Raw genomic sequence first — 27702 nt, 5'->3', positions numbered from 1 at the left:
CCAGAGTCCTTTGCCAAGCAGTGACAGAGAGCCTGCCTCGTATCCTCCATCCTTTCTCTTTGTTCTCAGCCCAGCATTAGCTGGCATTGACCAAACTTGGATGTTTTCAGCTTGCCAGTGCAAAACATAGTCTTGGGCAGTATCTTTGTGTGTAAACGCTGGTATGTTGTCTCCGTTGCATGTTCCAGAGGTAAGAGAAATTTGTTCTTCAACACGACAAGAAGGGGGATGTTTTGGATCCAGATGGTAGCTTTCGTGGTGTTTGATTGCTGTCATATGTGGGATTTTCATCTGCCCCTGTTTTTACATCCCAGTGATTATCAAGGCTGTAACACCCTTCCTTTTGAATGGCTGTCGTTCCCCTTCCCCCCCCCCCCGCCCCGGGAAACAAAAGGCAACGTGGTTTCAGATACTCTGCTGTGTATCTTTGACTCACAGTAACAAGTTGTTACGAAAAGCCAGCCCTTAACAACTGGTTTTGTGTCCTGTTACTTTAATTTATATCCAAGTGAAAGAGACAGGGATAGAGTTATAACTTAACTATTTTAATAAGTCTTATACAGTGCATGGTTATATCATTTTATCCTTTGTTCAATCACATTAATGTACAGTACATTATAGCGTTATCTGCAGGCAATACAAATAAAACAGATGCACAGCTTAGTTATATGGAAATTTTAAAAAGTGACTTCTGCAATAAGGTCTTCTGATGTAGTTATGTTATGAAACACTCCCTTGGCTCCTGGCTTTACAGAACTGTTGTGTGCTCTTCTATTATAATCCCAGGCAACTATATTTCTGTGTGATTTGCTTTCCTTTATACCCAAAGACAAAAATGATGGTGTGTTTCCTAGCTCACTGGTTTTTTTTTATTTTCAGTTTAGAAATTATTTCACCTCCTGTGCTACTGACACCAACGGTTTGCCAGTGTTCACACCTGCTTCCTATCTCCACTCTAATCCAGAGCCAGGGCTTCTCAGGAGGACTGTCCTCATCATTCCTCCCTGACAAGGTGAGTGCCCTTTCAAATTCCAGCCGCTATGGCAAGCCTGCAGGGTTGTGACTAAAATGTGACCCTCCCCTGTAAGTTCCTTGCCTGCACCCTACTTCTGCTGGTGCTGACAATGTCCTTTTTCCAGATTAAGAAAATATATCATCCATTCTAAACGTTTTTGGAAGAGCAAAGCCAAAACTGAGAGGTGCATCAGTAGTCTCAGATTTAGACGTGTGCTCCCCAGCCACTGCTTTACAGCTGTACAGCTTTTTTAATTAAATGTGCAAAGACAGACCCAAATTGTGCAAAGACATAGGCACAGTGCTTAACCCTTAAAGGAGGTGGGACCATTCACAGCATGTAAAGGAAAGCACATGTGTAAGTCTTTGTGGAGTCGGGGCCTGAATTCCCATTCAACCGAAGTTAAGGTGTGTGAGTGGGGGAGAAAGACAAAGCTTTTCAAGTCTGTGAGCAGTTCCTCTAGATGAATTTGCTTTACTGCATTCCTATCAAGTTGGTCTGTAAGTAATATACAGATACAAATCCAGTGTCTGCCAAACTTGCTGTGGACAGGCACCTCACTATATGCTTGGTTGATCTTTTAAAACTTTGAGTAAGTTACTGATGCATAATCACTTAATTATGTCTCTAGGGAAAGGGATTTTTTTTCCTCATCCCTATTTATAGATTGTAAGAATGAGGGATTTTTTCAGTAGATAGGTTGTATACATATGCACGTAGTGTTAGTAAGAAAAACAGGAAGTGAAGAACAATAGCTTCTACTAAATTAGATTGTTTTTTTTTTCTTGTGGCCATTTATTCTGTATTAAAAGAGCCTTTCCAAGTGCATTTTTGTTTCTTAGATGTTTAGGAAAGATTTCAGATTACTCTTTGCAATGAAGACGTGAAGGTGGGGATGAGTGGTGAACACCCTGGGGAGTGATTTGGGTGTGACTTGCTTGGGAGCAAATGGTAGGGGCTTATCTCCTCCTTGTTTGAGGCCTGGGTTTGGCAATACTGCAACTTCCCGATGCAGGATCAGTGCCAAGGTAAAGGGCTGCACTGCCTGGAGCCAGAGCCTCTGCTAAGCAGGGATGATAAGGCTGAACTCACCTATTTGCAGATTCACATCACTTCAGTTGTCATTCAGATCCTGCTTGTTATGCAATGAAAGCCTGTGTCCACTGTTCAAAGATAGCACTAACTGTACATGTATGCAAGGAAGCAGCCAATCTTAGGTCCTGTGTGTTGCGATTCTAGCCTTGTCCATCAAGGGAGCATGGGGTGACAGAAGGAGGACAGTGAATTGCCACAGAGCCTTTGCTAGTGGGCTGCAGGGGATATCTGCCACAGAGCAGGAAATAAAACAGTGGAGAAAATACTTTTTTCTGTGGTCCAGACTCTATAAACATTCAGGCTGGCTTGTTCTGTGCTGTGTGCTATGACCTCTTTTCCCAAGCTGTGCTGGCGAGGCAGGTGGGAGCAGGTACGCCCTATGTGAAAAGCTTTGCAGGGTCTTTTTTGCTTGAATCAAACCCTTGTTGTACGTTCAGACATGTGTGAATTCTGATCTGCTCTGATAACATGCACATAAAATTTCAGTATAAAATATATAGTTATAATAAAAAAAATACTTCATGCAATATTAAAACACCTTTCCCAATGGGGCATGGTCTTATTGTCTACCCTTATCAACAGTGTTCAAGAAATTGTCACTTTGATGGCAATTACACCGCTAAGTAGAGCACTGCTGTCTCTTGTCTGGACTGAAGATCATTGCTTTCATTCCCTTTTTCTGCACTACTATGACTAATAGCTGAAATAAAGCAGATAGATTTTAATTAGCGGAATCAATCCTTTCCTGGCGACGCTTCATGATTTCTTGGAGCTCTGACTCCCCTCTGTTTTTCTAGAAGGGAAAGAAAACAGGAAATTTGAATTTTAACTTCAAGCTGTAGTTAAATTATTGATTTTAACTAATGCTGTGAGAGCAGAGCTAGTCTCAAAGGGCTAAGTGGTTACCAGTAAGAAGGCAGATTCATTAGCGGGGAAAGGGTGACCTGCCTTACAGATCTGGGGCTTTTTTACTTAAAAGGCTTTTCTGCATTTTTAGGTGTGTGTTATTAGTTGTGTGGGTTTTGTTTATTTGGCTTCTTAAAAATTGTATTTGTTAAAATGGCTGTTTAATGGGCTATCTGACACTGCCAGTACAGGCACCCATTCAGGTAGGAATTGTCCAGAAAGCTGCTTACCTCCAGTTGGTTTTTCTCCACTGTGATTTTACTGTATACTCTGTTTCCCTCATCACCACACACTTTCTTCAGCTCCTCTCTGTTGAGGGAGAAGAGCTGAGCTCCAGTAAGGATGCCAAGATGTTCCACTGTCCTGGGAAGACAAAAAGTGAGATGATAATTGTGCTACATGTGGCCTTTTGCCAAAAGAGAGGAGTCAGAGATCAAAGGGCTGTAAGCAGCTGATGTGCAGCCCTTGCACCAGGGCCGTATCACATGCAAGGCCCTGGGGCTGTGCCAAGGTGGCAGCTGTCGGGGGACCCAAGCTCTCTGCGGGGATGACAGCAAGCTGTGAGGAGCAGGTGAAGCAAGCATCACCCTGGCACCCGCTGTGTACCCAGCCCCATGGATATTGCAGTGATTTCACTCCAGTTGCATCGCATTGGGGAAGCAATCCTGGAGCTCCTCTCGGCTTGCTGTGCAGAGTGTAAGTTGGTGTTTGTTACTCTGGACCACAAGCAGGTTTTTGGTCCTTCCCTGGTGGCCAGGAAGATTTGCTAGTCCCAGCTGAGGCTCTGGGTCTTCCTCAGAGATACTTTAGGACAGCCTCTCCAGAGACAGGCAGTCATCTGGAATTTGCACTTCAGGACACAGGTTTAGTTAGTTAATTAGTTATTTTTCTCTTTAAGTTCAGCACTCTGCTGGCTTACTGATGCCAGACAAGCACCAGCGGTAGGATATTGTGTGGTGCTTGGCTGTGAGTTGTGTCAATAAGAAAGACCATTCCTTTATTTGCAGCTACTTGTTAGGTCTCTTGCTGCACAGTAAGACAAGGTTTGTTTGATAGTGTATAGGAAAGAAAGGGAGTAAGTTTGGGCTCTGCATGTACTGGTTACACAGCCTGGGTTTAACATGATTAAAATCTAATTTGCAACACAGGCTCTCTAAATAAATACAAGTGACTCGCAATCCGGTGGAAATGTTGCAAGCTGCCTCCCCCACTCCTTTTTAAATGAAGGATCAGCATTTCATAAGGTAGTAAAGTAGGTCTTACTCTTTGCTGAATGACTTTGCCTCCAGCCAAGCTTTGACTTCTTCAGTGCTGGATTCAAAGGTGAGGGGCACAAAAACTTGCTGAGGCTTTTCCACTTTGAAATTCCTCTGGGGGGGCTGAATTTTATTGTTTGTGATCTTCTTTAGCAGCTCATCATTCAGCTCATCCATTTGATGAATAAGTTCTGGGGAAACAAGGCACAAGGTAGAGAACAGGGAATGAGATCAAGTCTTCAGTCACAAATCCTATTAAATTAGTGTGTTTGCAGGGAAATTGTGAGGAAGATCAGAATGTGGCTCAGCATTTTTATTAACTCTGTAAATACACCAAAGGGAAGTGCTTACTTTTGTATTTTAGTTGTAGAGAACAAGCTGAAGTGCTTTGTTAGAGCAATAGATTGAACAATGACGTTTTGACCTTCAAACTTCCATCAGGAACAAATGCGTAAAGGGAGACCACCACAGTTTTGGAGGTGGCAGACTGCTGGAGCAGACTGTGGGAATCTACCCTTCCCTCCCAAGCCAATACTCTCAACTTCTGTCAGCTTTTGAAACCTCACTTTCTCTTTGGGAGAAACCTAGATATCTGCAGTTTTTATCCAGAATGTTGGAGGGGAGGAATCACAAAGTAACAGCTAAATGCTCATTGTCCATTCAGCAATCACTGAATCTAAAAAGCTGCTTAAGGGTTTTGTGCAGCATGACTGTCCCCCAGAAAAAGGCACGGTTTGGTATAAGCACTGTGTGTCTGAGATTTTGACCTTGTTATCTCAGCAATGTCTGTTAGCCTAACTGGGGAGTCTTGGAACAACTGCTGCTGTTCCTGGGAGAAATGAAATCTGTGGTTCTGACATTGACCAGCATTGATATGGCTGTATAATTTCTAAAGGGAAGTGTATTCTCTGTCACGGTATACACCAGCAGACTCTGGGCTGTCTCATTTAACAAGCACATATCCCCCAGTTCGTGTTTGACTGCGTAGAGACTGGTCTGGTGTGGAAGAGAACTCCTGTCTGCGGAGGTGTTTGCTTTTAGCCAACTGGAACTAGACTACCAATCTAGCTGTTAGAAAATTCCTAGTCAAAAGTACTTGTTGGGGGAAAAGGGTGTCATATTTGGCAAAATAACAGGAGAACATTTTGATAAGAACATGGTCATTTTGCATGACTGGTGTCTGTAGGAGGTGCTGGTAAGAACCTGTATTTTCACCTGTTTTATATACAAATTTATATTGAGACCAATCTTGTTTCTTATGTTGCTAACCTATTCTGTTCATCACACCTCATTCAAAAGACATAAACCCCTGCAACACAGACTAGCAGAAGTTTTTTCAAGGGTGTAAAACTTGATCTGACAGTGACTTTGCTCCCACCGATGCTGTCAAGTGGTGACAAGGGACAGGGTCACTTTTCCCTGATGCCTGATGTTGCTGTTGTGTTTGTGCTTTAGTTTGTCATCTTCCTGTTTTTGAGTTACTTAGTTCTCTTCAGACTATTGAAATAAGGAAATTGCCCAGCAAATTTAACAGCAGGGAGGGGAAAAACCCCTGAGGCCATGTGAGACAGCAGGGCCTGATTATCTGTTTTTGAGAATGAGGTTCCCATTTTTCTGTGCTCTTGTGTTGCCATTTGTTTTCTTCTCATTGCCTCTTTGCCGTCACCTGATTAGAAGGCCAGTTCTGTGAGCACCTACAATTAGAATCTTGGTTTTGAGCTGTAGCTCTGCTCCCTCTACTTCTCAGCGTTCCTTGTTACTTCTAATAAGTAACTTGCTGATCCAAGTCCTCAGAGCTCCAGCTTTTGCTGTGCAGCTAAATAAAGTGGCAGGAGGCATGAAGTGGGTGGGAGCAGCACACTCATAAAACTCCACTGAGACATCATCTAGTATCACTTTTTCCATGAATCTCCTGAAGACTGTGGAGAATAACTCAGTGTTATTAATAGGTATGTGTCCATGATGCTCATGTTATGGGGATTTCCATCATCCCCAAAGGGCTTCTGCTTGCAGGAGTCCATGGTGGCTGGACAGGGGATGAGCCCCGGTTGTGGCCTCGGGGGGACAGCTTGCTGTGGGTGTATGCAGCGTGTAATAAGGGGGTGAGGTGAGCAGGGCTCCTGGCCTTCCTCATGCTCTATGACACCACATAGCATGTGCAGGGCGAGGGAGTGATGTGAATCTTGTATTTGGCAGATCTGCTGGGTGGGATTTCTCTGAAACCACGTGAAGGAACGGGTCAGGTGGGCACCACATTGTGTGGCAGGAGGCAAAGAGCAAAGGAAGCAGGAGGAAGGGATTGACCTGAATATGTGTGGTTGCTGAGACACTCAGACATTTTGGCAGGGAAAGAAAACTCTCTCCTTAGGAGAAGGAGGAGGAAGGTCAAGCTGGAAGGAGGGTTAAGGTGATCACCTTTTTGCCCTGCTTGTCCCAGGCTGCCTCAGAGCTTGTGACGTGAGTCAGTGAGCTCCTTACAGCTGCTCTGTTGGCTGTTGTACTACCTGGAATCTCTTCCAAAACCACTGCTGATCTATTGCTTATAAGAAAGAAAACCACCAGGACAGAGAGTGAGCAAAAGCACATGCTCGCAGAAACTTCTCAGTTAAGACCTGAAATGCAAAGCCATGGTGCCATGCTCTCTGTCTGGCTGAGGCTACTATGTGTGGCTAAAAGGTGCCTGGGTGCTGGGAGTGCGGTGTGGGACACATACGTTCTTTGGCGTCCTGGGGAGAGTTCCGCGATAACATTTCACTTCCCCATTTATCCCCAGCGTAGCTGGCAGGTAGCTTGTGAGTTGGGCTGGATGGTCCGTATCCTCTGGGGCTTGGGTCTCCTTTGTACCTCTGGTTGGACTAGATGATAAGAAAGAAAAAAAAAAGTATAAGAATTTTTTTGCCATTTTTCATTTTCTTAAACTTTTTGCCTTCCACCCACAAGAGCAAACTGAGGGACAAATTGCCACATTCTCCCTGTGCTGATCTGGGGCCGCTCAGCTGAGGCTGGTGAGATCTCAGGTGGAGTTGCGTGGAAGAAGTTAATTTCTGGGGTTTCATGGAATGAACAGAACGCAAACCAAAGGCCAAAGACTGCGTGAAGGCATTTACACCCCTGGAGAACGTCACACAGCGAGGCATGGTGTTTTATGCTTGCTTACTACTGCTGTGGATGACATGCATGACTCGGCCCTTTAGCCTTTTGCTATGCAGAATTTACTGCTTGTAGGGCCTCCTTGGAGATGGAGAGCAAGGGAAACAAAAGGATTTTTTATTAAGAGGAAACAAACAGAAATCTGTTTTGAAGCTAAAGCACTGCAGCTCTAGTAACTGGATGTAAAGTGGGACCACTGCCAACTGCCTGGAGCAGTCTGAAAAGAGTTTTTTGACATTTTGATTAAACTAACAGGGCTTTTATCCAGAGGCCTGCTGGGGCACCTTATGCTTTTCCCAAGCTGTGAAATACCAAAGCGGGGAAGAAATTCCACACACAAATGCAAGGTGGTGCTTAAGAGCAATATTCGCTTAATACTCACTTTGATGTTATTTCCATCTGCTTCCACTCCAGTCACTTGTTCCTGCTGCTGAACTGGATGAGGGAACTGTCTGTCTTTAATTTAATCCCCAACAAAAATCTCAGGATTTTTGCTTTTTTAGCAAAATTTGCTTTTATGGCTGCATTAGCTCTTTCATCCTGTTCACAGCACAGCCCTGAAAGCAGCAGAGTTTTGCAACAGAGGAGGTGGTAAACCATAGGCTGAGAAGAAGTATGTGGGTTTGGGCGGGGGAAGGCACTAGCAAAAGGTGGAACTCTTTCAAGACACTGCAGCCGGTGCTTCTTTGGTGACACCTCATTGCAAGACCTTTTCTATTGGGATGGCAGGTCCCGGTGCTAGGCTCAGGGTGGGTGTCCTTTTGAGTGAGGGTATTGCTTCATAGCAGGCTGCTGCTTATAGCACTGTGCCTGTCCCACAACCCTGCCAGCCAGGCACCACTGGCAGCAGGTGGCATGCTCAGCATCTTGGAGCGGGAGGAAAGCATGGGCCTATAGGTCTTGTTTGGGGAGGGGGAAGGTAATGATGGCAAAATGTGGGCGTTTTATCATAGGAGACTGAGGAAGCTCCAGGATCCTGGTTTGTCTGCTTGTGAGGGTTCATCCTGACTTATGCACAGCATCCTAAGAATTCCAGGGAGGTCTAATGACAAGATCATTGTCAGAAGCTGATTATGCCCTGCAGCTGGCTGCCAGTTAAATATCATCTGACTACAGACCTGTTCGAGCTCTTCCAGTTTCACTACATCCAGGATATTATAAGGGACATAACCAGCCTGCCCACTCCGGTTGAGCAACTTCCACCACTGCTTATTATCTTCCAACACCTGACAGGGGGAAAAATAAATTTGCTAGTGAGAACATCAAATTTCTGGCATCCATAAATGACATGTAGTGGGAGTAAACCACACAGTAACATAAAGTTGTCAGAATAACATCACCAAGACCAGGAGCTAGCACACAGATCTGTTGTGCTCATTTGCAGTTTAGGGCCAAAGCCTTTCCTGAAAAGCATCAGAACTTGCCCTAATGGTGAACAGGAGAGCATCTCTGGGGGAAAACAGATCTGGGGTGCTGAAGAACTCATAATTACAACTTAATTTGCCTGTTTCTCCATTATTTATTTATTTTTCCCCAGTGACTGAGTTTGTGTGTTGTCTTTTTGCATTAAAAAAAATAAATCGAGTGACTCCTGCCAGAGATGCTGGAGTGTTATCATGGAACTTGATCATATGTCACAACACATAACATAATCACATCATCACCATGATACAGCAAGAAGGTTGCCTGTATCTCCTGTTGTTCCTGCCCCCTGCTTCTTTCAGAAGGCTTGTTTTTATCCAGAACCATGATTTTTTTTTTAAAGTTTTTTTTTTCAAAGTAAGCTTCCTAGAATGGATCATCTTTGTTGGCAGGACTCACACATATTCCTCATTCTAGCTATGCTTTGAACAGAAGTCTTTTTCTTGAGTCATAGATCTGTCACAGTTCGTGTGCAGACTGTGTCCTACATTCTCTAGCTGCCAATAATGTTGCAGTAAGAGAAAGGTTATGAAAAAGGATGTTTTCATAGAAAATAATTCCTTGGGGCAGGGGGGAGTGGTAATAATGAACCTGGTCCCAGGAAGTTGGTCAGCAGTGTGCTACAGTAACTTGTTTTCCTTCCTCCTCATTGCTAGTTAAGATATGACTGATGTGTTTCAGCTGAGCAAATGATCCAATGTATACAGTCAGCCTGCTCCAGCTCAGACATAAAGCTTTAGGTTTGAGCAAAGCTTTGTGTTACTGCTCAGAAGACACTGAGCAAAAATGAGTTGGCACTTGCCAGTGTCTCCAGATCCCTCTCCTGCTCCTGGCAAGAGGAGGAGACACCTTTTTCCTTCCAAGCATGTTCACATACCTCCAGGATTTCATCCTTAAGCACTGAGAGTTCGTTGGCATTTCGTGCAGTGAAATCATAGCGGATTTTGGCATATCTCTTCGGCAGAGCCATTCCCTGTGCCTCAAAATTCCTGCAGGAGAAAAAAAATCAGAGTTTTAATGGAGGCCCATCTAATAACTTGGCCAATACAGGTTCACTGGCAAAAGGGGAGTGCTGATGGCTGTGTGCCGGTGCAGGTAGAAGGTAGAGAGCCAGCTGTGCTCGTGTTAGCCCGGTGGGGGGGGGTGCCGCGGGCAGTGCCCCTTTGCTCCTCTATTTTGTGGAAGATTTTCACCCCTTATTTTCGCAAAACATCCCGCGTTTGGAAACAAACCAAAAAAGCTGTCCTGCTGTTTGGTTAGTGGCCTTTTTGGGGACCTGTGAGGCTGCTGCTTTCAGGATAGAAGAAAAAGGCTTCCTCCCCTGTCAGGTGGTGCTTTGCAAGGGTTAGGGAGACTGACAAAGCACAAACAAAATGCTCTGATTGCACCTCCTGTGAAAAATAACAGTGAAGCCCTCCTGTTCTGATAAATGAAAACAGCTGCCCCATATGCCAGGGCAGGGAGCAGCAGGCATCAGGACTGGGAGAAAGGGTATTGAAAATGAGTGGAGGTAGAACTGTCTGGAAATTCTGTGGTCATTTCATCAGGCAACGCTGAGCTACTGAAGCAGAATTTGCAGGTTCCCAGGAAAAGTGAGTTTGAATGTATTCTAAGACTTAATTTGGGGGGAAGAGGAATGTGTTAAAATATTTTGCTTGGGAAGTTCTGAAGCAAGAATATACAGCTTTCAATGTTGAACTGCCTTTTTGTTTGGAGAGAGTGACAAAATAAATATGGTAGATTGTCAAAAAAGGAAAATGGTGAGAAAGTGGAATGAAAGATTCTCTTTGACCCAAATGGAAATGTTTTTTTTTTTTTTTTATAGGGTTTTTTGCCTGGCTTAGGAAAATTTTTCAGCTCTCATCTTTTTTTTCTCTAGTTAAAATGGGTGTAGCGTTATTTTTTAATTCCAAAAATGTTTGTGATGTGGAAAAATTGTCTTGCCTTGTTGCATAAGGGCAGGTAGGAACTATTTTAACGCACTTTCTGCTTGTGACTTGCAACCTGCACAGCTGCCTGATGCAGAAGACTCCTGGGTGCTGTATTTACTAGGGGGTCAGGTTCTCCAGTTTTTGTCAAGTTCTGTGTAACCTGGTGAACCTAGTACTTCCAGCACTGCTAGCAACTATGGGTTTTAGCCTGATGTTTTCCATTGCCAAGTTCTTGGGTTTCATCAGTGATTTTAAATCTCTGATCTGTGGCAACTCAGCTCTTTGTGGAATGCTTCTGAAGCATCTGTAAAACCTGCCTTTGAAAAGCAAGGCTGTTAGGCTTAGTTTCAGTTCATTTTACTGTCTTTGTTAGATAACCTTTGGTGGTCTGAAAAAGGTTGAAACTGCTGGTTCAGTGGTTTGATATTATGCCTGCGGCTGTACTATTGCCTTTAGCTTGCTTGATTTGGGCCAACTCTTGGTCTAGTTACAGCCATGTGCAATATATAAGTTGTAAGTCTGCAGTGGGGGAGAGCTTGGAGCAGACTTTCTGACAGATTGAATCCACCAGTCAAGAAAGGGAGTGGTGGCCTTACCCAGCAGTGCCCTGCAGGCAGGGAGGGGGAGGAAGGCTCAAGTTAGGTAGAAATTACTTCTTCTGTAGCATTCCAGAAGGTAAAGGAGTCATGAGGAGAGAAGCTGGGGGGGGGCTGAGGCTAATGTGTACTTTGCATGGACCTAGATTTTACACAACTGACCTTTGCTAATTATGGTAATACCGTTTGGGGCTTTCATGACACTTCTGTGCAGCCAAGAGCCCTGGTGTAAATAACAATACTGATGCATGGATATTTTTGCTAATATAGGGTCTCTTGGTTAGGAAACTAGTTCAAACTACTCTGAAAAAAGCATGAGTATGGCAACAAATATGTTTGTCCTAGGACTGTGATCTGGGCAGACTTGGCTGAGGTCTGCTCTGGACTGAAGATGGTGTCTGAGCACCTTCTCAATTTTCAGCATCTGCTTCGATGCTGTTAACTTTTGGGGTGTTTTTTTCTTAAATGTTATCCGTAAGGAAAAGTTGCTGTTGATATTCTGAAAGGTAGGTAAAAAGTTACGACACCTATCCCAGGACAAAAGAGATTCTCATCTACTTTTCCATGAGCCCGTACTGTAGTTAGGTGGGGTGGTGTCTTAGGGAAAGGGTCACCTTGGTAAAAAGGCACGCTGTTAATTTATATTCCAGGACTTGATACTAGTGTTTGTAGTTTGCCTGTGCTGAGACTAGCAGATGAAAATTTTCCTTGGGTGCATTGTCTACCAGTCTCTAAAGATAGACTTAAATGCTGTTGTGTAAACTAGGTTCTTATTTTTCATAACCTCACTGAGAAAAAGGGAGCTGGAGAAGACGATCATAATTCTTTCCCTACTCAGCACTGAATCTGTACTGTTTTATGGTCCCACTGGGACCTTTGACGGGGTGAATGAGTTAATTTGCTAATATAATTGGATTTAAGGGGTTTTGCTGTGAATTTGAACTTTTTTTTGTAGTAGTAGTGGAGCTTATACATCTTTTAGATTAGAACATAAACCCATGAAAAAACAGTCTGGCTTGAAGATTTTTTTTTCACAGTGTTGAGCTAGCTACAGAGGAGTGCAGGGTTAAGTGCTTTGCTGGCTCTGGACTTCCATTCTTTAAAGGTTTGAAGTTGATAACTTCATGCCAAATCACTGCGAAGCAGAGTATGGCATTTGTAATTTGGGAAGAGTTTGTTGAAACTCAGAGATGTTGTGAAAATTTCAAAGATGTAAGCTCATGTAAACAAGCAGGCAGATGAAAAGCCTCTAAACTTTGAGTCAAAAGTACTTTCATAAGGATCTTATACCATGAGTAACTGGTGATAGAATACTGGTGGCAGGGCAGCGTGTTTGCCTAAATTGTGGAAGAGCCATCTTTCCCTTGGAAAAAAGCCTGAGGCAATGGGCTGGCCTGGTTGGTTCCGGTTGGGAACTAAACTTTCCAAGGCTTCTGAAGAAAGGGGAGGATTTTTCCCTATTTTCTGGATTTATCTCGTTCAGAAGAGCTGTCTGAAGTCAATGCCCTGTCAGTTTCCTGATGGAGAGATGGGCAAGACTGGAAGCACATTCTTGTTTTATTTAGCCTCTGATATATTTTTTACCTTTTGGTTGTGTCTAAGAGCAAAAGGAGGAGCTGCTGCCTCTGGTGAAGCAAAAGGGTACCTCCTTGGTTAGAACGTTTTCCATGCAGTGCCACTGAGGTCAGCGCTGCGTTTTCAGCAGCGGAAAGCTTGTGTGGGCTCATGCCTTGGTACAGATTCCTCCTATAAGCATGTTCTTTCTGTGCAAGCTGCTGTGGCTTTAGGATGAGCGGAGAGATACTAACTTCTCTAAATATATAGAGAACAAAAGTGCAGTGCAGTGTCTTTGGCACATGATCTTTAATACTGCTTTGGGCTGATGCTAGGAAATGAGACCTACTATTTGATAGTCAGTCAATATTTTTGACTCTTGTGATGGAAAATGCATGTAACCAACCTCTTTCCTTGTAGACCTGTTGATGATTAAAAGGCAGACAGCATTTACAAGAATAATCACTCGTCTGATCTTTGAGTTCTCTTGATCTTGTTAACAACTCTGAATTAATAATGTCAGAGAGTTACCTACCAGGGCGTCAAGACATCCTGGTGTCATAATCTGTTGCAGTGTGTGTTTATGAGGTTACATGGTGGGAGCCAAGGCACCGTTGTCCAGGGTGGCGCTGATACCTTACCTACTTACATGCTGAGTTACGTTCTGTTTAAATGCATCCACAGCTTGTGTCTGGTCAGTGGTCTGGCCACGCTTGAGTGAGGAGTTACGGTAAGGATATCCATTGGCTGATGATAGCTGGAAAGGCAAAAATGGAGTCAGCCTTACCAGACAAGGGGAAACTCTATCAGAGAAAAGGACAGTGATAGTAGTAGATGAATCACGGAAGCTTTTGGTCACAATGAGGTGCACACCAAAGAAAGGTTCTTCAGGCAAACTTCTGTCCATGGGGCTCAGTTACAGTGTAGTATCCTACTTCCTGTTGTTCAGGAGGTGGGGCTGGTTACTGCTGCCTTTTTCTGGCATAATTTTCTTTCTGTATTTAACTGGAGTGACCAGATCCAACTGAGTTTTGAGTCGACTACTTGTTATACACCATCGCAAACCCCACAGATCTATTTCTCACTCTGAAAAAGGGGGAGGAAGAGGGAAGAGAGGATGACTGGGGGCACAGGACTAACCTCTTCTTGCAAGTGCCCAATATCTATCTCCCAGGGAGCTCCACGGAAGATTTCCACAGGTGGTTCCCAGCCATTGCGGAATTTGGGGATGTAGGTGGGGATATTTGCTTCTCGAGGCCATTCAGCTCTAGGACATGAAGCAGGGAATATGTAGTGAGATTTACAAGGAATCTGTTTCTGAAAGCACATCAGGGAGAAGCAGGCACAGCAGGGCATCCTTGACACTTTGACATGACTATAAAATCAAGCATCCCCTCTGTCTTTATCAAGAGCTTGGAGAACTTGGTGAGATGGCAGCTCTGTCCTCACCTGGATCGGGTCCACGTCTCTCCCAGGGAGTCCCAGAGATTTATTTCTTTTGGTGTCAGGTGTCCTCTGAGGAAATCTGTGGCGTCTTTAGAAAGAAGTGGGCTGACAACGGACCTGGCAAGCTCAGGGCCACCACAGCTACTGACGATCTGGAATGTGCATACACAAATATGAGGGATTTTGTAGGAAATGTTCAAAATATCAAATCGGCACGTGCACAAAGGAACAGAAATCAAGGACAGGAAAATCAGTGGCTCTGATCCTTTGAAGTCTCTGTGCCTGCCCGCTCCAAAGGAAGCCAATGTACCCTCCATGGTGCGTACCTCTAAAACCAGGCTAATTCATGTTAGACTTGCAATTCCAAAGTTCTCCTCTATGCCTTCACGTGTAAGGGTGAAGTTTCACAACACAGATGAACTAAATTAATGGTTTGATGCCATCTAAAAGGGATGCTGTGTCCCTCAGCATCCGCTTATTATCCTTGCACTGCACTGATAGTACTTGATTGGCAGATTTTATTAAGAAGAAACAAATAGATAAGGCAAATAGTTCCTGAGTGAGTTCTCCATGGTATAAAATGAAAGCCAGAAGGCAAGCCTTCATGCCAGGGGATGGCCTGACTCCTGTTGGCAGCAGCTAATCCTTAGATCAGCTCAGTTGTCTCAAGAAATATCAACCTAAATCTTTGAAGAAGACTGGACAGTTCAGAGGAACACAAGAATTTTTCTATTGGGGCCAAAGCAAGATCTGATCTAAAAATTAGCCGTTGTTAAGAGACAGGATACATTGCAAGCTGGCACTTTAAAAAATGGAAAATCACTTGGTATTTCTGTGTCCCTCCTGGCTTCTTTTTCAAGTGAGGATTTCTGTTTCCTATTTTCAGTGCAAATATTGAACCATGTTTGCCTGGAGATGAGGTCAGGCAGATCCTGAAGGGGAGCCATAGCTGCTTGTGCTTTTCTTCACAGTAGGCCTTTATTAAAGGGGTTTGCATTTACTTCAAGCTGAAAATCAGATCAGAGGCTAGAAACACTGGCATTGTTGCTTCTACACTTTACTGAGAAAGCTTTAGCCAGTTGTGAGCAGTCTTCTAATTCTTCTGCATAATCTAGCCACCTCTAAGTGTGAAATCAACATTTGAAATAAAAAGTGAGTTCACAGTGAAACCTGTGAATAATATTTACCAGTTCCAGCGGCCCAAATAGGAAATGCACCAACTCTGAAGCGCTGGGGTTCTGGATGTGCTTTCTCAGTTTGGCCTGAAAAGAGAAAGGAAACCCAGTGTAACCCTAACCTGATTTTTTATTTCCCCTTTCTGTCACACAGGGGGATCGTTGCTGACTAATGCATGCTATAGTTAATAACAACCTAAAAAGTACGGAAACTTTCAACAGTGAACCTGAAATCAGGGAAGAAGAGTGAGTGGGGAGTAGGAATCATTCAGTTTTAGGTCATTCTTATTTTGTGTCCATTTCTAAGGGTGTTGAATTTCAGGAGGGGTGGAGTACCTACTCTGTTAAAATCAGACCCTGTGGAGCTGTTTTGAGCAGAAGCAGGAAACTTTGGCTTATTTTGCAAGTCTTGGTGAGGAAGGGCCGGGCCTATTACTTCTGACTCTTGCAAAGCTGAAAATCCCGCTAGTTCCCGTGAATGAAAATGACAGAGCAAGTGTTTTGGGGGGGTCCCTTGGCAAACTGCTGACAAGGAAAAATCTCCACCAAGGTCTTGGTTGCAGCACCTAGAGCTGCCCTGGCTGCTTAAATGCTTCGTATTTGGGGTAGACGGGTGGACTGGAGGGGTGAACACTTGGGATTACTTTACTGTAAGAACTGCGTTTCATTAAGAGCAATCAGCTAAGCTGTGGTGAGAAACCACTTCAGTGTGTGCTTCCTTTCAGCTCTTTTAGTGTCCTGTGCTACTGGCATTGCTGCAATGGAAAACGGACTTCCTCCTCCCTACCCAAATGCAAAGCATTTTAAATGCTGGTGATTAAACGTTAATGTGGAGTGGAAAGTGTGAAATAATGATGGTGACAAGGTGACTAAATGAAATGGCACTTCACAAGGACTTTGCAGCCACGTGGCCTGTGACAGCAGTGTTAGGGCAGACGTGGCAGTGCTCTGCCACTGATTCCCCACTCTCCTTCTTACTTGCCCATGGCCTCTTGCCAGGAGATCAGTTGCTCTTTGTGAGATTGTGGATAGGCAGGCAGCAAAGTCCAGGCAGGGAGAGCTTGGCCATGTGAATGATTTTTTTACGTGTTGGCTCCCGCACTGCTGACAGAGAGGCAGCAGCAGTGCAGAGCTTGGGGGCCAGAGCATTTGCACAGATGGGCGCTTGTGGCTTTGTTGCATAATTGGCAGCGTCCAGGGAAGGACACTCGCCTCCATCACAGACCTGTGCTGTGCTAAGGGTTTGGCTGACCACGCCGACTCTGTTGTATTTATCTCAGCTGTGTCAGCAGTCAGGGCTGGGATGTGACAGCCTGGCTGGGATTTCTTTATGCTTGGAGAATCCTCAGCTGCTGCTTCAGGGAAGCTGACATCCCACTGTGGATGTGTGGCATGGTCTTAGTGGGGCACTGGATTGGTTTGTGCAAGACCAGTGATTGCTGGCCAGAGCTGCCACCTCCAAGACTTGGTTCTGGTCCTGAGCAGGCAAAAATTATGTGTATTTGCTTCTAAAAGAAAAGGCTGGAGCTTGCTGTCCTGCATTAAGGTTGTTTACAATCTCTGTGATTTTCTGACTAATTACTTCTCAGGAAAGATATTAGGCTGTGTTCAACTGGGCAAGTTTGGTCAGAACTGACAGAATTTCCTTCTGGCTTGTTACCCTCCTGGTCTCACGTACTTCACTAAGTGGAAGTAGCAGCACTGGGAACATCTTCATGCTCCTACTTTTCGTCCCTTTCTTAACAGAGTGACTCTTCCAGAGGAGAAAGAGAGCAGGAGCCAGGAATCTCAGGGCAGTGGGGGATATCACTTATTGTTAACCAGAGACTTCCCAGGCCTCTGGCTGAGGCAGCTTTACAGCTGCTCTGTAGACAGAATTGGATAGAACAATTTAAAGTAGAAAAGACTCTCTTTTTCCTTAATATTTATAGTCCTCTGTTTTATGCTTGTAAGAGTAGCAAGGACTAAAGCTGTCACAAAACTACCCAGATTTTTAAAGGCCACAAGCAGAAGTGAGTGTCTAGAGTGGGGATATCTATATGTAAGCCTTTCCATGGCTGTCGGCAAGGTGGGCATGGCACATCTTGGCTCCCTAAGCTCAGAACTTTGCAAATGCTTTAAGTCAGGACTGTATCTGAAAAGAGATCCAGGCAAGGCCCTTGGCTGCTCAGTCCCGTCCTGGATGCTGTGCTTCTAGTTTCAGATTAACAGCTTGGCCCAAGAAACCTGCACAAGCCTGACACAATGTTTGTTCCGGATTCTGAAGAATCTGGAATTCATACTTTTTCTCCTTGATAAGTGTTTTCGGTTCAGATTTCACTTTGAATGCTTATTGCTGTGACAATGGGGAAAAGCCTTGTCACTGCTTGAGACAAAAGGCAGTGTTTGTTCTGGATTCTGAAGAATCTGGAATTCACATCTTTGTCCCTTGACAGTTCAAATTTCACTTTGAATGCGTGCTGCTGTGAGATGTGCGGAAAAGCCTTATTCACTGCATGGGATGAAAATACCCTCTGTGTCTTACCAAGAGGTTAAAAGCCAGTTTGGTTTTCTGGAAGCAGTCGATGAACTCGGCCTCGCTTGGGGGTCTTGCTCGAAGGGTCAGCATGCCCTCTTTCATGAGAAGGTGGAGAGAAAAACACTTTAATTAGAGCATCCCTTTTCAGGAAATTTTCATCTTGCTGGCACATGGAAGGCACGGCAATAATGGGTGCTGAGACTAGAACTACTAGAAATCAAGGGTTCAAGAGAAGCCAGAAGTCTTTCCCTGTGTGGGAGGCTTCACTAGGTTCCGTGTGCTCTACAAGAGGTCCCCACAGACCAGCAGCACCTTCCAAGCTGGTGTAGCTGCTGTTGGGCCCATAGCCATGCTGCTGCATCAGTCTGGCCTGGCTAGGATGCAAACTGAGCTCTCCCCGCAACCTTCACCCGTGCCCCTGCCTTCCCCATTTGTTCTAGCTGCTGCACTGTACCTGCTGGCCCTTTCTTCTTGTTCTTCTTTCCTTTCTTCCTTTGGTTGAGCTGTCTGAATGCCTCTGCAGCCTTCTGAAGCCTGGCGACAAACACTTCAATGTCATCCAGAGTGCAGTTCAGGATTTGCTGTGAGGACAGAAATGCAACAAACCAAGGTAAAAGCGAGCCCAAACTGCATGCAGCTGGGAAGCCCGGATCGCAGAGCGTGCTGCTTTTTGCCTGTTCCAGTTCCTGGAAGAATGCACAGGAATGGGGAATCCAGGCATGAAATTAAGCTGAATTCATCACTTTCCAAACACAAAGCTGTGCCTGGCTGTGTGCTGTACTTCTCAATGTGACAAGTGACCCCTGCTAATGGACGTCTGGAAAGTAACTCCAAGACTGGGCTGTGGGCTGGGGAGGAGCAGACCTTCTGAAATCAGCAGAGCTACTTCAGGTCAAAGGACATCATAACTGACCCGTGATGGACTCTGCTTTTGTTCATCTTATCTTTATGCACAGCAGTTATCAGGTTAATGATGACTATGCATAAAATGTCTGCTCATGGAGGAGCCCCTTGCTTCTTTTCTCTCTTTCTGTCTATTGCCTGTGCGCTGTTCATATTACCAACCGTTTCTTTTTCAATCTTCTGTGCTAAGATGGCTCGGGACTCTTCATGGTCATGAGAGCTGGAGCTTCGTCGTTCATAGTCTGCAAACAAGGGAGGGAGCAAAAAATACATTTACTATCGGGGTGAAAATAGGCTCCATTAAATGCAGGATGGTAAATCCCAGCTTGGTGTTTTATTCTGGGTTATGAGAGCACCTAAGGAGATCATAAAGAGCAGGAGGTACTCAAAGTTGCCAATTAAATTTCCTAGGGTCACAGAACTTGCCCGCCAACCCTCTGTGTTGATACGCTGCGTGTTTTCAAATATAAGCAATGAATAAATTGTGAGGAGCTGCCAGCTACAGGCAGAGACCTGCAAGCCCCAGTCTCCAGCTGCTGTGAGTCACTGACTCCTTTGCCTTTGATGCATCTGTGCTGCCTTAGTCCCGCAGAGGAGCTGAAGAGCCACCAAGTGCTCTGCAGAGCACTCTGCGTGTATACAAAGTGCCATTAGATTAACTCCCACTCTCTTCTAACCTCCAGCTCTCCTCAGGAGCCTTCCTTCTCCCAGAGATGCCAGTTTAACTAAATGGTAGTTGAGAAAGAAGAACTAAGACCTAGAAGTGAATACAACTGTCGCTCGCTAGAAAGCAGTGTGCCAGGAATTCTGCATGACTGATGCTTAGGCAGGCCTGTGTATAAATCGGCATTTTTGTACAAACTCGTGTGCAGTCTTTCAAGTGTTTTAAATTGGTGTTCAAAAAAATCCTTCTGCAATAAAAAACACAGACACCTCCCTGCTTCCAGAAGACAGGTGCTTGGTGAGGGGGTGATGTTCTGGTGTGAACAATTGCTCAGGAGGCCTCTTGCGAAAAGAATAACATGAAATGGAGTTTGGAAGGGCCAGTAGAGCAGGTGCTTGGACAGCAGGATTATAAAGTGGAAGAACTAGGGAGGCAGTTTTGGCAAAGGACCGTGAAAATGTACGTCATCTTTAGGTGTTAAGATGAGGTGATTAGTTTTGACAGGTTTTGTAGAAAAGCAATAAGGCGTGTTTCGAAGGAGAAGCAATCTCGGCAAACAGGCATCATTCAAGGCTTTCTCCTGTCACCTGCTTTCGTGCCAGGCTCTGTGTTCTCAGATCCAGAAATCCTGCCTGAGTAAATGCCCAACTCTGTTGATGTAAGCAATGGGCTTAAAGCTTTATGCTGTGTCCTGGGAAGGGCAGAGTTAAGGGTGGCCATTTTATTAAAAACTGCTGTTGCATCAGCATATGGATGTTTATACACGGTCCAGCTCTGAAATATAGATCTTATTTTCATTACGCAAAACTGGACTTGAAATAGGCTCTCCATTCAGGAGGCTAGAACCGCTCTTTGGCTTCAGATCCCATCCTGGGGAAACGAGTATTTTCTATCCTCAGCCAGTGTTTGGAGTTTCTCATAGTATCCTGATTACACGTTTTCCTTTAACCTAGAAATTAATCCGAAGAGAAGGTGGTACAATAGGCAGTGATAAAAAAGGCTTACACTTTGCTCGTCATTTTAATCAGATTGAGCTTTTGTTGGAGAGTTTATTTCTGTTATGGGGAGCTTATTTCTGTTACCACTTTCTCCAAAGGTAAATACAAGTTTTTTCAAGCTGTCTCAAACAGGATGAAGTCAGGATGGTTTTGGAGTAAGATTGTAAATCCGCGCATGAGAGCGCTGAGTTCGCATCTGCATTTCTACACTCATCTCTAGGAGAATTCATGCAAACCACTTGATTTCTGAGGGTGAAATCTTGGCTGCTGTGAAGTCATCAGAGCCAGGAATTTGGCTTTCTGACCAGGTCTGTCTTGTCTGTATGTTTTAAGATCACTGATGCCTGCTCTGAATGTCATGTGATGGCTCAGTTTTATGAGGGGCTTTCACCTGTTTTGGGAATTTCAGTATCCCAAAATACAGGTGTTTATTACAAGTTGTTTCTAGGAGCTTTGAATTATTGAGCTGTTGCTGAACAGAGGATGCCAACTGCTAGCCCAGTGGGTACAGATGTTTGCTGCGGCCCAATTCTTAGGCATTTATAAAGCACAGCCAGATAGGCAACAATATGTTGTGCCTTTGGTATGTGTCTGTGTTGCATTATAATGTGGTGAAAAAACACTGAGCTTCCCTGCAGTTCAGCAACACAGGGCCTGAAATGACCACAGACCATTTCAGGAGGGTTGACTATCTGGGCTAATGAGTCCTCCGTCCCCAGGACAGACTTGCTGAGTGCTCCCAGTACCTGGATCGTGCTGGGAAGGGGGTGCCACCCGGTTCCTGTTCATCGCTGAGCCTCGTGTGTCGTGCTGGATTGGGATGGGAGCTGGCCCTTGTGGCGGTGGGAGGATGGATTGTCTCTGCCTGATCTTTTCTTGGTTTGCTCTGCAAGGGAAACAAGCAGAACAACCCTATCAGTGGCTGCTGGTCCTGTTTCTGAGAGGCTGGTGTGTGAATCATAGAATGGTTTGGGTTGGAAGGGACTTTTAAAGATCATCTACTTCACCAGACCAGGTTGCTCCAAGCCCCGTCCAACCTGGCCTTGAACACTTCCAGAGATGGGGCAGCCACAGCTGCTCTGGGCAACCTGTACCAGTGTCTCACCACTCTCACAGTAAAACATTTCTTCCTTATGCCCACTCTAAATCTACCCTCTTTCAGCTTAAAGCCATTCACCCTTTTTCTATCACTACATGCCCTTGTAAAAAGCCCCTCTCCAGTACCATTGTAAATGGGACTTTCTTTTTTTGTGTGTGTTTTGCTTTGTTTTTAACTCCCAGCTGTATCGTGCGGTGTACATACTTGAGTGTCTGTGGCCGTATCTTCTTCCCGTGCTTGTGGTCTGCCAGGGCACTTTCTATATCCTCGTGAACCATCTCCGCCTTAAAGATAAAACGGGGATGTTTTTAAGGCTTTGCTTTGGAAAGGATTGAGGGCTCCAGTGGGCAAAGGAAGGAGGGGCTGGCAGACAGCTAGGAGCATATTTTGTTCTCTGTTTCACACCAGCAAGGAGGGCTCTGCTTACCTCCACCTCGTCACAGTTGAAGAAGTGGATGTCAGGTTTGTGCTGCTCTGAATCCTGACACACCAGAAGGAGGATGGAGGAATAGCGCATCTGATTCAGCACTGTTTGGCAGTGCTGGACTGTCGGCAGAGGGAAGTCTTCCAGCTCCTCCTGGAAGAGAAAGAGGAAGGGGTCAGGCAATGGGGAGCTATGGAACCAGTGGGGAATGGTCCTGTGCGTGGACCTCTGGGATCCCTGTTTGAGGAGTGAGACCTGGCAGAGCTTGTGCTTCACAGCACAGTGGCGGTTTGCTGGGCTCTTCAGAGACATGTGTCCAGGTTTGCAGAGGGGCAGTGGCTTGGGACTGCGGAAGAGGAGAGAGGTGCGTGGCAGAGGTGAGCTCTTGTTTTCCTCTGGGCCCAGCATGAGACTTCAATAATAGGAGCTTTGTTGCTTACCATCATGCTGTGCTCTCCCTGTACTAGTATGCTTGTTGTGCACCCCAGCAGAGCACTGGGAGGGATGATGCTTCCTGTGAGGGGCTCACCCTCCCACTGTTTCCTTGGATGACCTTGGGCTAATGTTGTTTAGTTTCTTATTGTTCAAATTGGGGCAGCACCATCCCTCTCCCACTGTCTGGCTGCTCTTTCCCCTTGGATTAGGTGCCCTCTGTGCATGTACATAGATCACCCGTCAAAATGGGGCACTGTTCTCGGGCAGATATCTTGTGTGCTACTTTATTGTGAGTAGTATGCTACTTTACTGCAAGTAGTATGTCCTTGCCTCTCTGCTTATGCTTTACATGGATCTTTGTGGACCTGTAAGTCTGCATCTCTCCCACATTGATGGGATTGGCCTGGAGCACAGCTCAAGGTATCTTTCACATAGTGAAAGAGTAGCTGTGCTCTGGAGCTGTGAATAAATCATCTCACACCTACCTGCCCTTTGCATTAGAGTCAGCCAGCTGCCACACACCTGGGAGTGGATTTTGGTAGTGATTCGCCCTTGTGTTCCTCAGAAATGGCCCTCCCAGGCAGGATGGGAAGGGTGCGCACCACACCCCATGCAGCAGCCTGGGGGTAGCTCTCGCAGAGCTCTGGGTACCTGCGACTCGCAGTCCAGGAGGCGGATGGACTTGTCGTTCACTTGCAGCAGCATCTCCTGTGTCCAGATCTTCTCTTTGGAGTTGAGCAAGATGAGTTTTCGGATAGCGTCATCCACAGTCACAATGGACTCGCTCTTATCCATAATGAAGGTGGCCAAATGCTGAAGGGGGGGGGGGGGAAGGAGTGAAAAACAGGTAAAAAACCTTTGATAGTGTCTGTACCATAAATCAGTGGTGAAACCTGCTCTAAAGGCTTGAACTGCTGTTTGCCTGTTCTTTGGAGCACAGATGTGAAAGTGCTGCAGAAGGCGTGCATTCTAGTTGTTAGTACCAGCCTGGCCACAGCGGTGAAAGATCAGGGTTTTGTAATGCCGCAAGACTTTTCATAACAAGTTTCACCACTTGCATATTTATCTCATCATGTGTCAATTTTAGCAGCTCTGGCCATTGTCCAGTGGTGCAAATGTTTTGTACACATGATTTAGTCCCCTGGCTTTTCTTTTTTTTTGCTGCTTGCCTCTGTCCTGCGCTGTGGCTTTGCTAGATTACCCTGGTTTTCCTGCCTCTCTCCTTCCACCTGTCCTGTAAACCCACCCAGGGCTCTTCCCACTGCCAGCCTGGCTTCCATGCTGCCATGTCCTCTTGTGCTGCCTTGGTGTGCACTTGGGCTGGGAGCAGCTCAGGTAAGGTGGGAACATCCCAGACATGGCTGCACTCGTGTGTTTTCCCATCCCTGCTTGGTGTCCTGAAGTGTGTGGTGATCCAAGCTTTGCACTTGGCACCTCTATGTACAAAGAGTTTGTGTAATCGAGCTGCAGCTGCAGGCTTTGGATTGCTCCTGGGGCTTGGCGCAAGGGGAACGCTGGCAGGGCAGGGTGGCAGCTGCAGAAGCACATCAAATCCAAATGGTGCATGTGCCTCCCCCAGCACTGGGTGAAAGAAGGCTGCTCCAGAAATCCAGGTAACTTATTTCTCCCCGCTGTGATCAGCAGCCAGCGAGAGCAGGTGCTGCTTTCTGTGGATGGGGAGAATGTGCCTCTCTGTCAGGAGGGGGGCGGCCAGGCAGGAGATGTGGGGACCCTTGCCGCTCAGAGCAGCCAGGCTGGTTTCTGTGCAGTTGTCCCTGTGCAAGTGACAGCACAGCCAGGCCACGTGTTCAGGTGACAACAGGGGAAAAGGAAAAAAGAATTGGGAAGGAAAAGGAAATGGTCTTGTTTTACCTTGTTCCCTTTGCTGCCCTGCTGTGTGCTGGGGAGGGGAGGGGAAGGAGAACATGCCCATCTGGGAAAGCAGCTGAAGCTTTTCCCTGTAATAACAAACTTTTTCCAGGAGAGAAAGGCAGGAGGCTTTTGGGGCTGTAGGGCCTGAGCAATGTGTCTGTGCTGCAGCTAGTCCAGGCGTCTGCTGCTGGGAGGCTTGTCAGGCCAGATCCCAGCTCCTTCTCTCTTCCCTGGAATATCGATGGCCCATCCACTGATACCAGAGGAATTTTACCAGTGTGCTTAACTGTAAATGTTGCAATTATGCATCCATGGCACAGATGAGTTGTACAACGCTGTATTATGTAGTTTAGCTACTAAGTAGATAAGAACTGATCTGAAACCAAGATCTGAGCCAAGAGTGCTGAAACAGGGCCAGAAGAAGAGAAGGTCATGAAAAGACGAGAAGAGGAAGAGGATGAAGATGTCCCAAATGACCACCAGAGGACCCTTGACCCATTAGGCCACACATGGGTAGTAAGAGTGTAGATAAGTAGTTCGTGGAACTGTAATGAATATGCTAATGGTTTCTCAGAAATGTCATTCATCTGTATAGATTGGCCATATAAACAGTGAACACAGTCAGGGTGCACATTGGGTAGAACTTATTTCCTGTGCATCCAGCACCAAAAATCAAGAATGCCCGCTTTGTAACACTTGAAAATGAGTATTAGAGAGTTTTGTCTCTGGTTTTCTGGTATCAGCACCAACTTGAGCCTCTCACCCTGCTTCCCCTACTTGGTAGCATTAGGGTGCATGACAGGCTGCTGCTGAATCAGCTGTGGGTGCGCTGAAGAGCCGTGGGGCCCGTTGACCCTTCTGGCAGGGAGAGCCCAGTACCGCACCTGGAGCAGATGGCATTGTGTGCGTTCTTGGTGGGGCTGGGGGCTACAGTGCGGCCACCCCATGGACAGTCCTGCTGGGTGTTTAGTGTTTGTGGGGATGGCAGCAGTGGCAGCTCCTGCTTCTCTTTGCACGAATCCTGCAGCCTGGTTTCAAAGCAAGAGCTGCAGAAAAGGGGGGTGTTTTAAAGTGAGCCACAAACTAATATGAAATTTGGAGCGGCTCTTTGTCTCTGTTACAGGGATGAGTTTTTGCCTAGCTTTTCTCCCTCTGATCCCTTGTCTTTATGCCTTCTCCCAGTGATCAGATATAACCTTTTCAGGGGTCAGGCAGTTTCTTTCTGGTGCTGACTCTTTGCTATAGTGATGCTGTATCAGAGGTCAGGGTCCACATGTAGCACAAAAAGGTGGTCTTTGTCCCAGAAGACTAGCAAGAGCGAGCTATAAAACACGAGGAGAAAGGGCTGGTGGAAAATCTGTTCCCAGTAGCAGTCTAAGCTCATGAGCTGATTAAATAACCCAACGGGTAGTGCCCACCACTGGCACGTGCCTCAGTGGGCAAGGGAGGAGGATAAGTTCATTGGGAAGTAAGTCCTTTCCACCTGCAAAAGCCTAGGGAAATGCAAAGTGGGAAGCAGACTTAAGAGGCAGCAGAAGCTGACTCTGCTGCAGTGTCAGGGAAGGAACCAGCGCTGTCCTGCAGTGGACATAGGTTACAAAGGGACCTTGGAGAGGCTGTGAACATTGGGGTCTGAAGCAGACCAGATGGACCCGAGATAGATGTGTGTACTCAAGAGATGGAGCCCTGGATGGTCATGTTTGAAGCACAGGCAAGAACTGTTGTCACATTTGGCTCCAGATGAGATGAATGCAGGGGGAAAGACTCAGATTTAAAGCACTGGTAGCCCAGAAAGGGCTGATTCTTTAAATACTGATGTTTGACGGTGGGAATTAGGGGTGGATAGGATCTGTAGTGACCAGTTTGTTGTTACGGTGGCTGGTAGATGATTCACAAAGACTGGAAAGAGCAGAGCACAGGATAAACACTGCAGAGGGTGAGACCCAATCCTGGGTTCATAAAGGAAAGGTATTGGGTGAGGCACTGTCTAAATAAAACTCCTAGCAGGTATTTGACCTGAAAGCTGAGATTAGCCATGCAATCAGATATGAAAAACATGCTCAGGTGTATGTTACTGTAATTGTGAAATAGTGCACGAAAAGGTATTCGCAAAGTCAATATTATCTGTGCAGAGGTGACAAACCCTCTGCTTTCCGAGCAGGGAAGAGAATTGGTTTATACCTGATGACGGGCATTCTTATCAGTTCTAGTATTTTAACTGCCAAGTTTACAGTCTTCATAAATTCCTCTGTTTACTGTTAAGTAAGTTAATTTTCAGGGAGGGGAAATCTACTTGTCTAATTCAGACTCATTAGAATATTTTTTTTCTTTTCCATTTTCTTTGGATATCAGTGGAGTGAGAGGGAGAGAAGCTTGCTACTGTTTTTTAATCTTATTAAAACCCTTTTCAACCAGATGGATATTCAAATATTGTTGGTTTTGTAAGAATGGGCAATGGCTCCGTTCACTATTAAACTTTGATCAGCTTATAGATTACTTCAGAGGGTGTAAAATGTCTCTTTAGGAAGAGGTTTCCTCACATCTCACTGCCTGTCACTGAAATCCCCTTTGCCTTGGTCAGAGTTCAAGGTAGAGACTCACAAATGGGTGGCATATGGCATAATTAATGAAGAATTCATGTATGTGTCACTGTTTAAAGTCCCTTCTCTGCTTCCATGAGTGACTTTGTTTGGCAGGAGTCAATAATGGGGATGGTTGGCAGGGCTACCGATGGGGCAGCTGGCCATCAAGTTGGTCTCTGATGGAAACCTGGCCCTCTTTCCAAACAAGTATTTTTAAGTGTCTAAATTTCATTTCAAGCAACTGAACAGGCTCTTTCCTTTCTAACTGTGTGCTTGAAGCACTCTGCTGGACTGGGGTTTTAAACCAGAGAAGAGAGGGCCCCATCTACTAAATATGAACTTTGTAAAGTGTTTTCCTTTCTTGCCTTGCCCACTTTTCAGTGATGAATGGTCCAGCTGAACTCAGACAGGCACCTCTACTCCCACAGTGGCCCGCACTGGTGTCCCGCATTACGGGGATGGCCAGCCTGGCTTCTTAAACGCCCCCCCCCCCCCCCCCCCCCCAGTGGATGTCTGCGACACTGGGAGATGAATTTGGCTTAATGCCTGTCATGGTTGAAGAGTTTTGAATTACTTGGGAGGACACAGTAGCTGAGGGGGAGCTGAAAGATGATAGTCAATGTGGTCTCTCTTGTTTGGGCAGATGAGTTCCTGTAACCGC

At 45.6% G+C, this 27702-nt stretch overlaps 1 protein-coding gene across 2 annotated transcripts in view; it reads right to left on the bottom strand.

The window, feature by feature from the left end:
* Positions 1 to 519: 519 nt before the first annotated feature.
* The window catches only part of EPS8L2 (EPS8 like 2), a 66876-nt gene continuing 39693 nt past the window's right edge, over positions 520 to 27702 (bottom strand). For both annotated transcript variants that reach the window (XM_056354384.1, XM_056354383.1), the window contains 17 exons: positions 23239 to 23400; positions 22156 to 22305; positions 21933 to 22012; positions 21376 to 21515; positions 19130 to 19209; positions 18519 to 18645; positions 18071 to 18159; positions 15559 to 15633; positions 14375 to 14523; positions 14066 to 14192; positions 13567 to 13682; positions 9722 to 9833; positions 8541 to 8648; positions 6986 to 7127; positions 4280 to 4463; positions 3247 to 3379; positions 520 to 2903 (listed from right to left, as the gene is read on the bottom strand). In XM_056354384.1, coding sequence (XP_056210359.1) covers positions 2832 to 2903; positions 3247 to 3379; positions 4280 to 4463; positions 6986 to 7127; positions 8541 to 8648; positions 9722 to 9833; positions 13567 to 13682; positions 14066 to 14192; positions 14375 to 14523; positions 15559 to 15633; positions 18071 to 18159; positions 18519 to 18645; positions 19130 to 19209; positions 21376 to 21515; positions 21933 to 22012; positions 22156 to 22305; positions 23239 to 23400 — 2046 coding nt within the window. In that variant the 3' untranslated portion in view covers positions 520 to 2831. The remainder of the gene's footprint in view (positions 2904 to 3246; positions 3380 to 4279; positions 4464 to 6985; positions 7128 to 8540; positions 8649 to 9721; positions 9834 to 13566; positions 13683 to 14065; positions 14193 to 14374; positions 14524 to 15558; positions 15634 to 18070; positions 18160 to 18518; positions 18646 to 19129; positions 19210 to 21375; positions 21516 to 21932; positions 22013 to 22155; positions 22306 to 23238; positions 23401 to 27702) is intronic.

Source organism: Falco biarmicus, chromosome 10 (assembly GCF_023638135.1).
Source record: "Falco biarmicus isolate bFalBia1 chromosome 10, bFalBia1.pri, whole genome shotgun sequence".
Lineage (NCBI taxonomy): Eukaryota > Metazoa > Chordata > Aves > Falconiformes > Falconidae > Falco > Falco biarmicus.
This window is presented reverse-complemented; position numbering and strand designations above follow the sequence as displayed.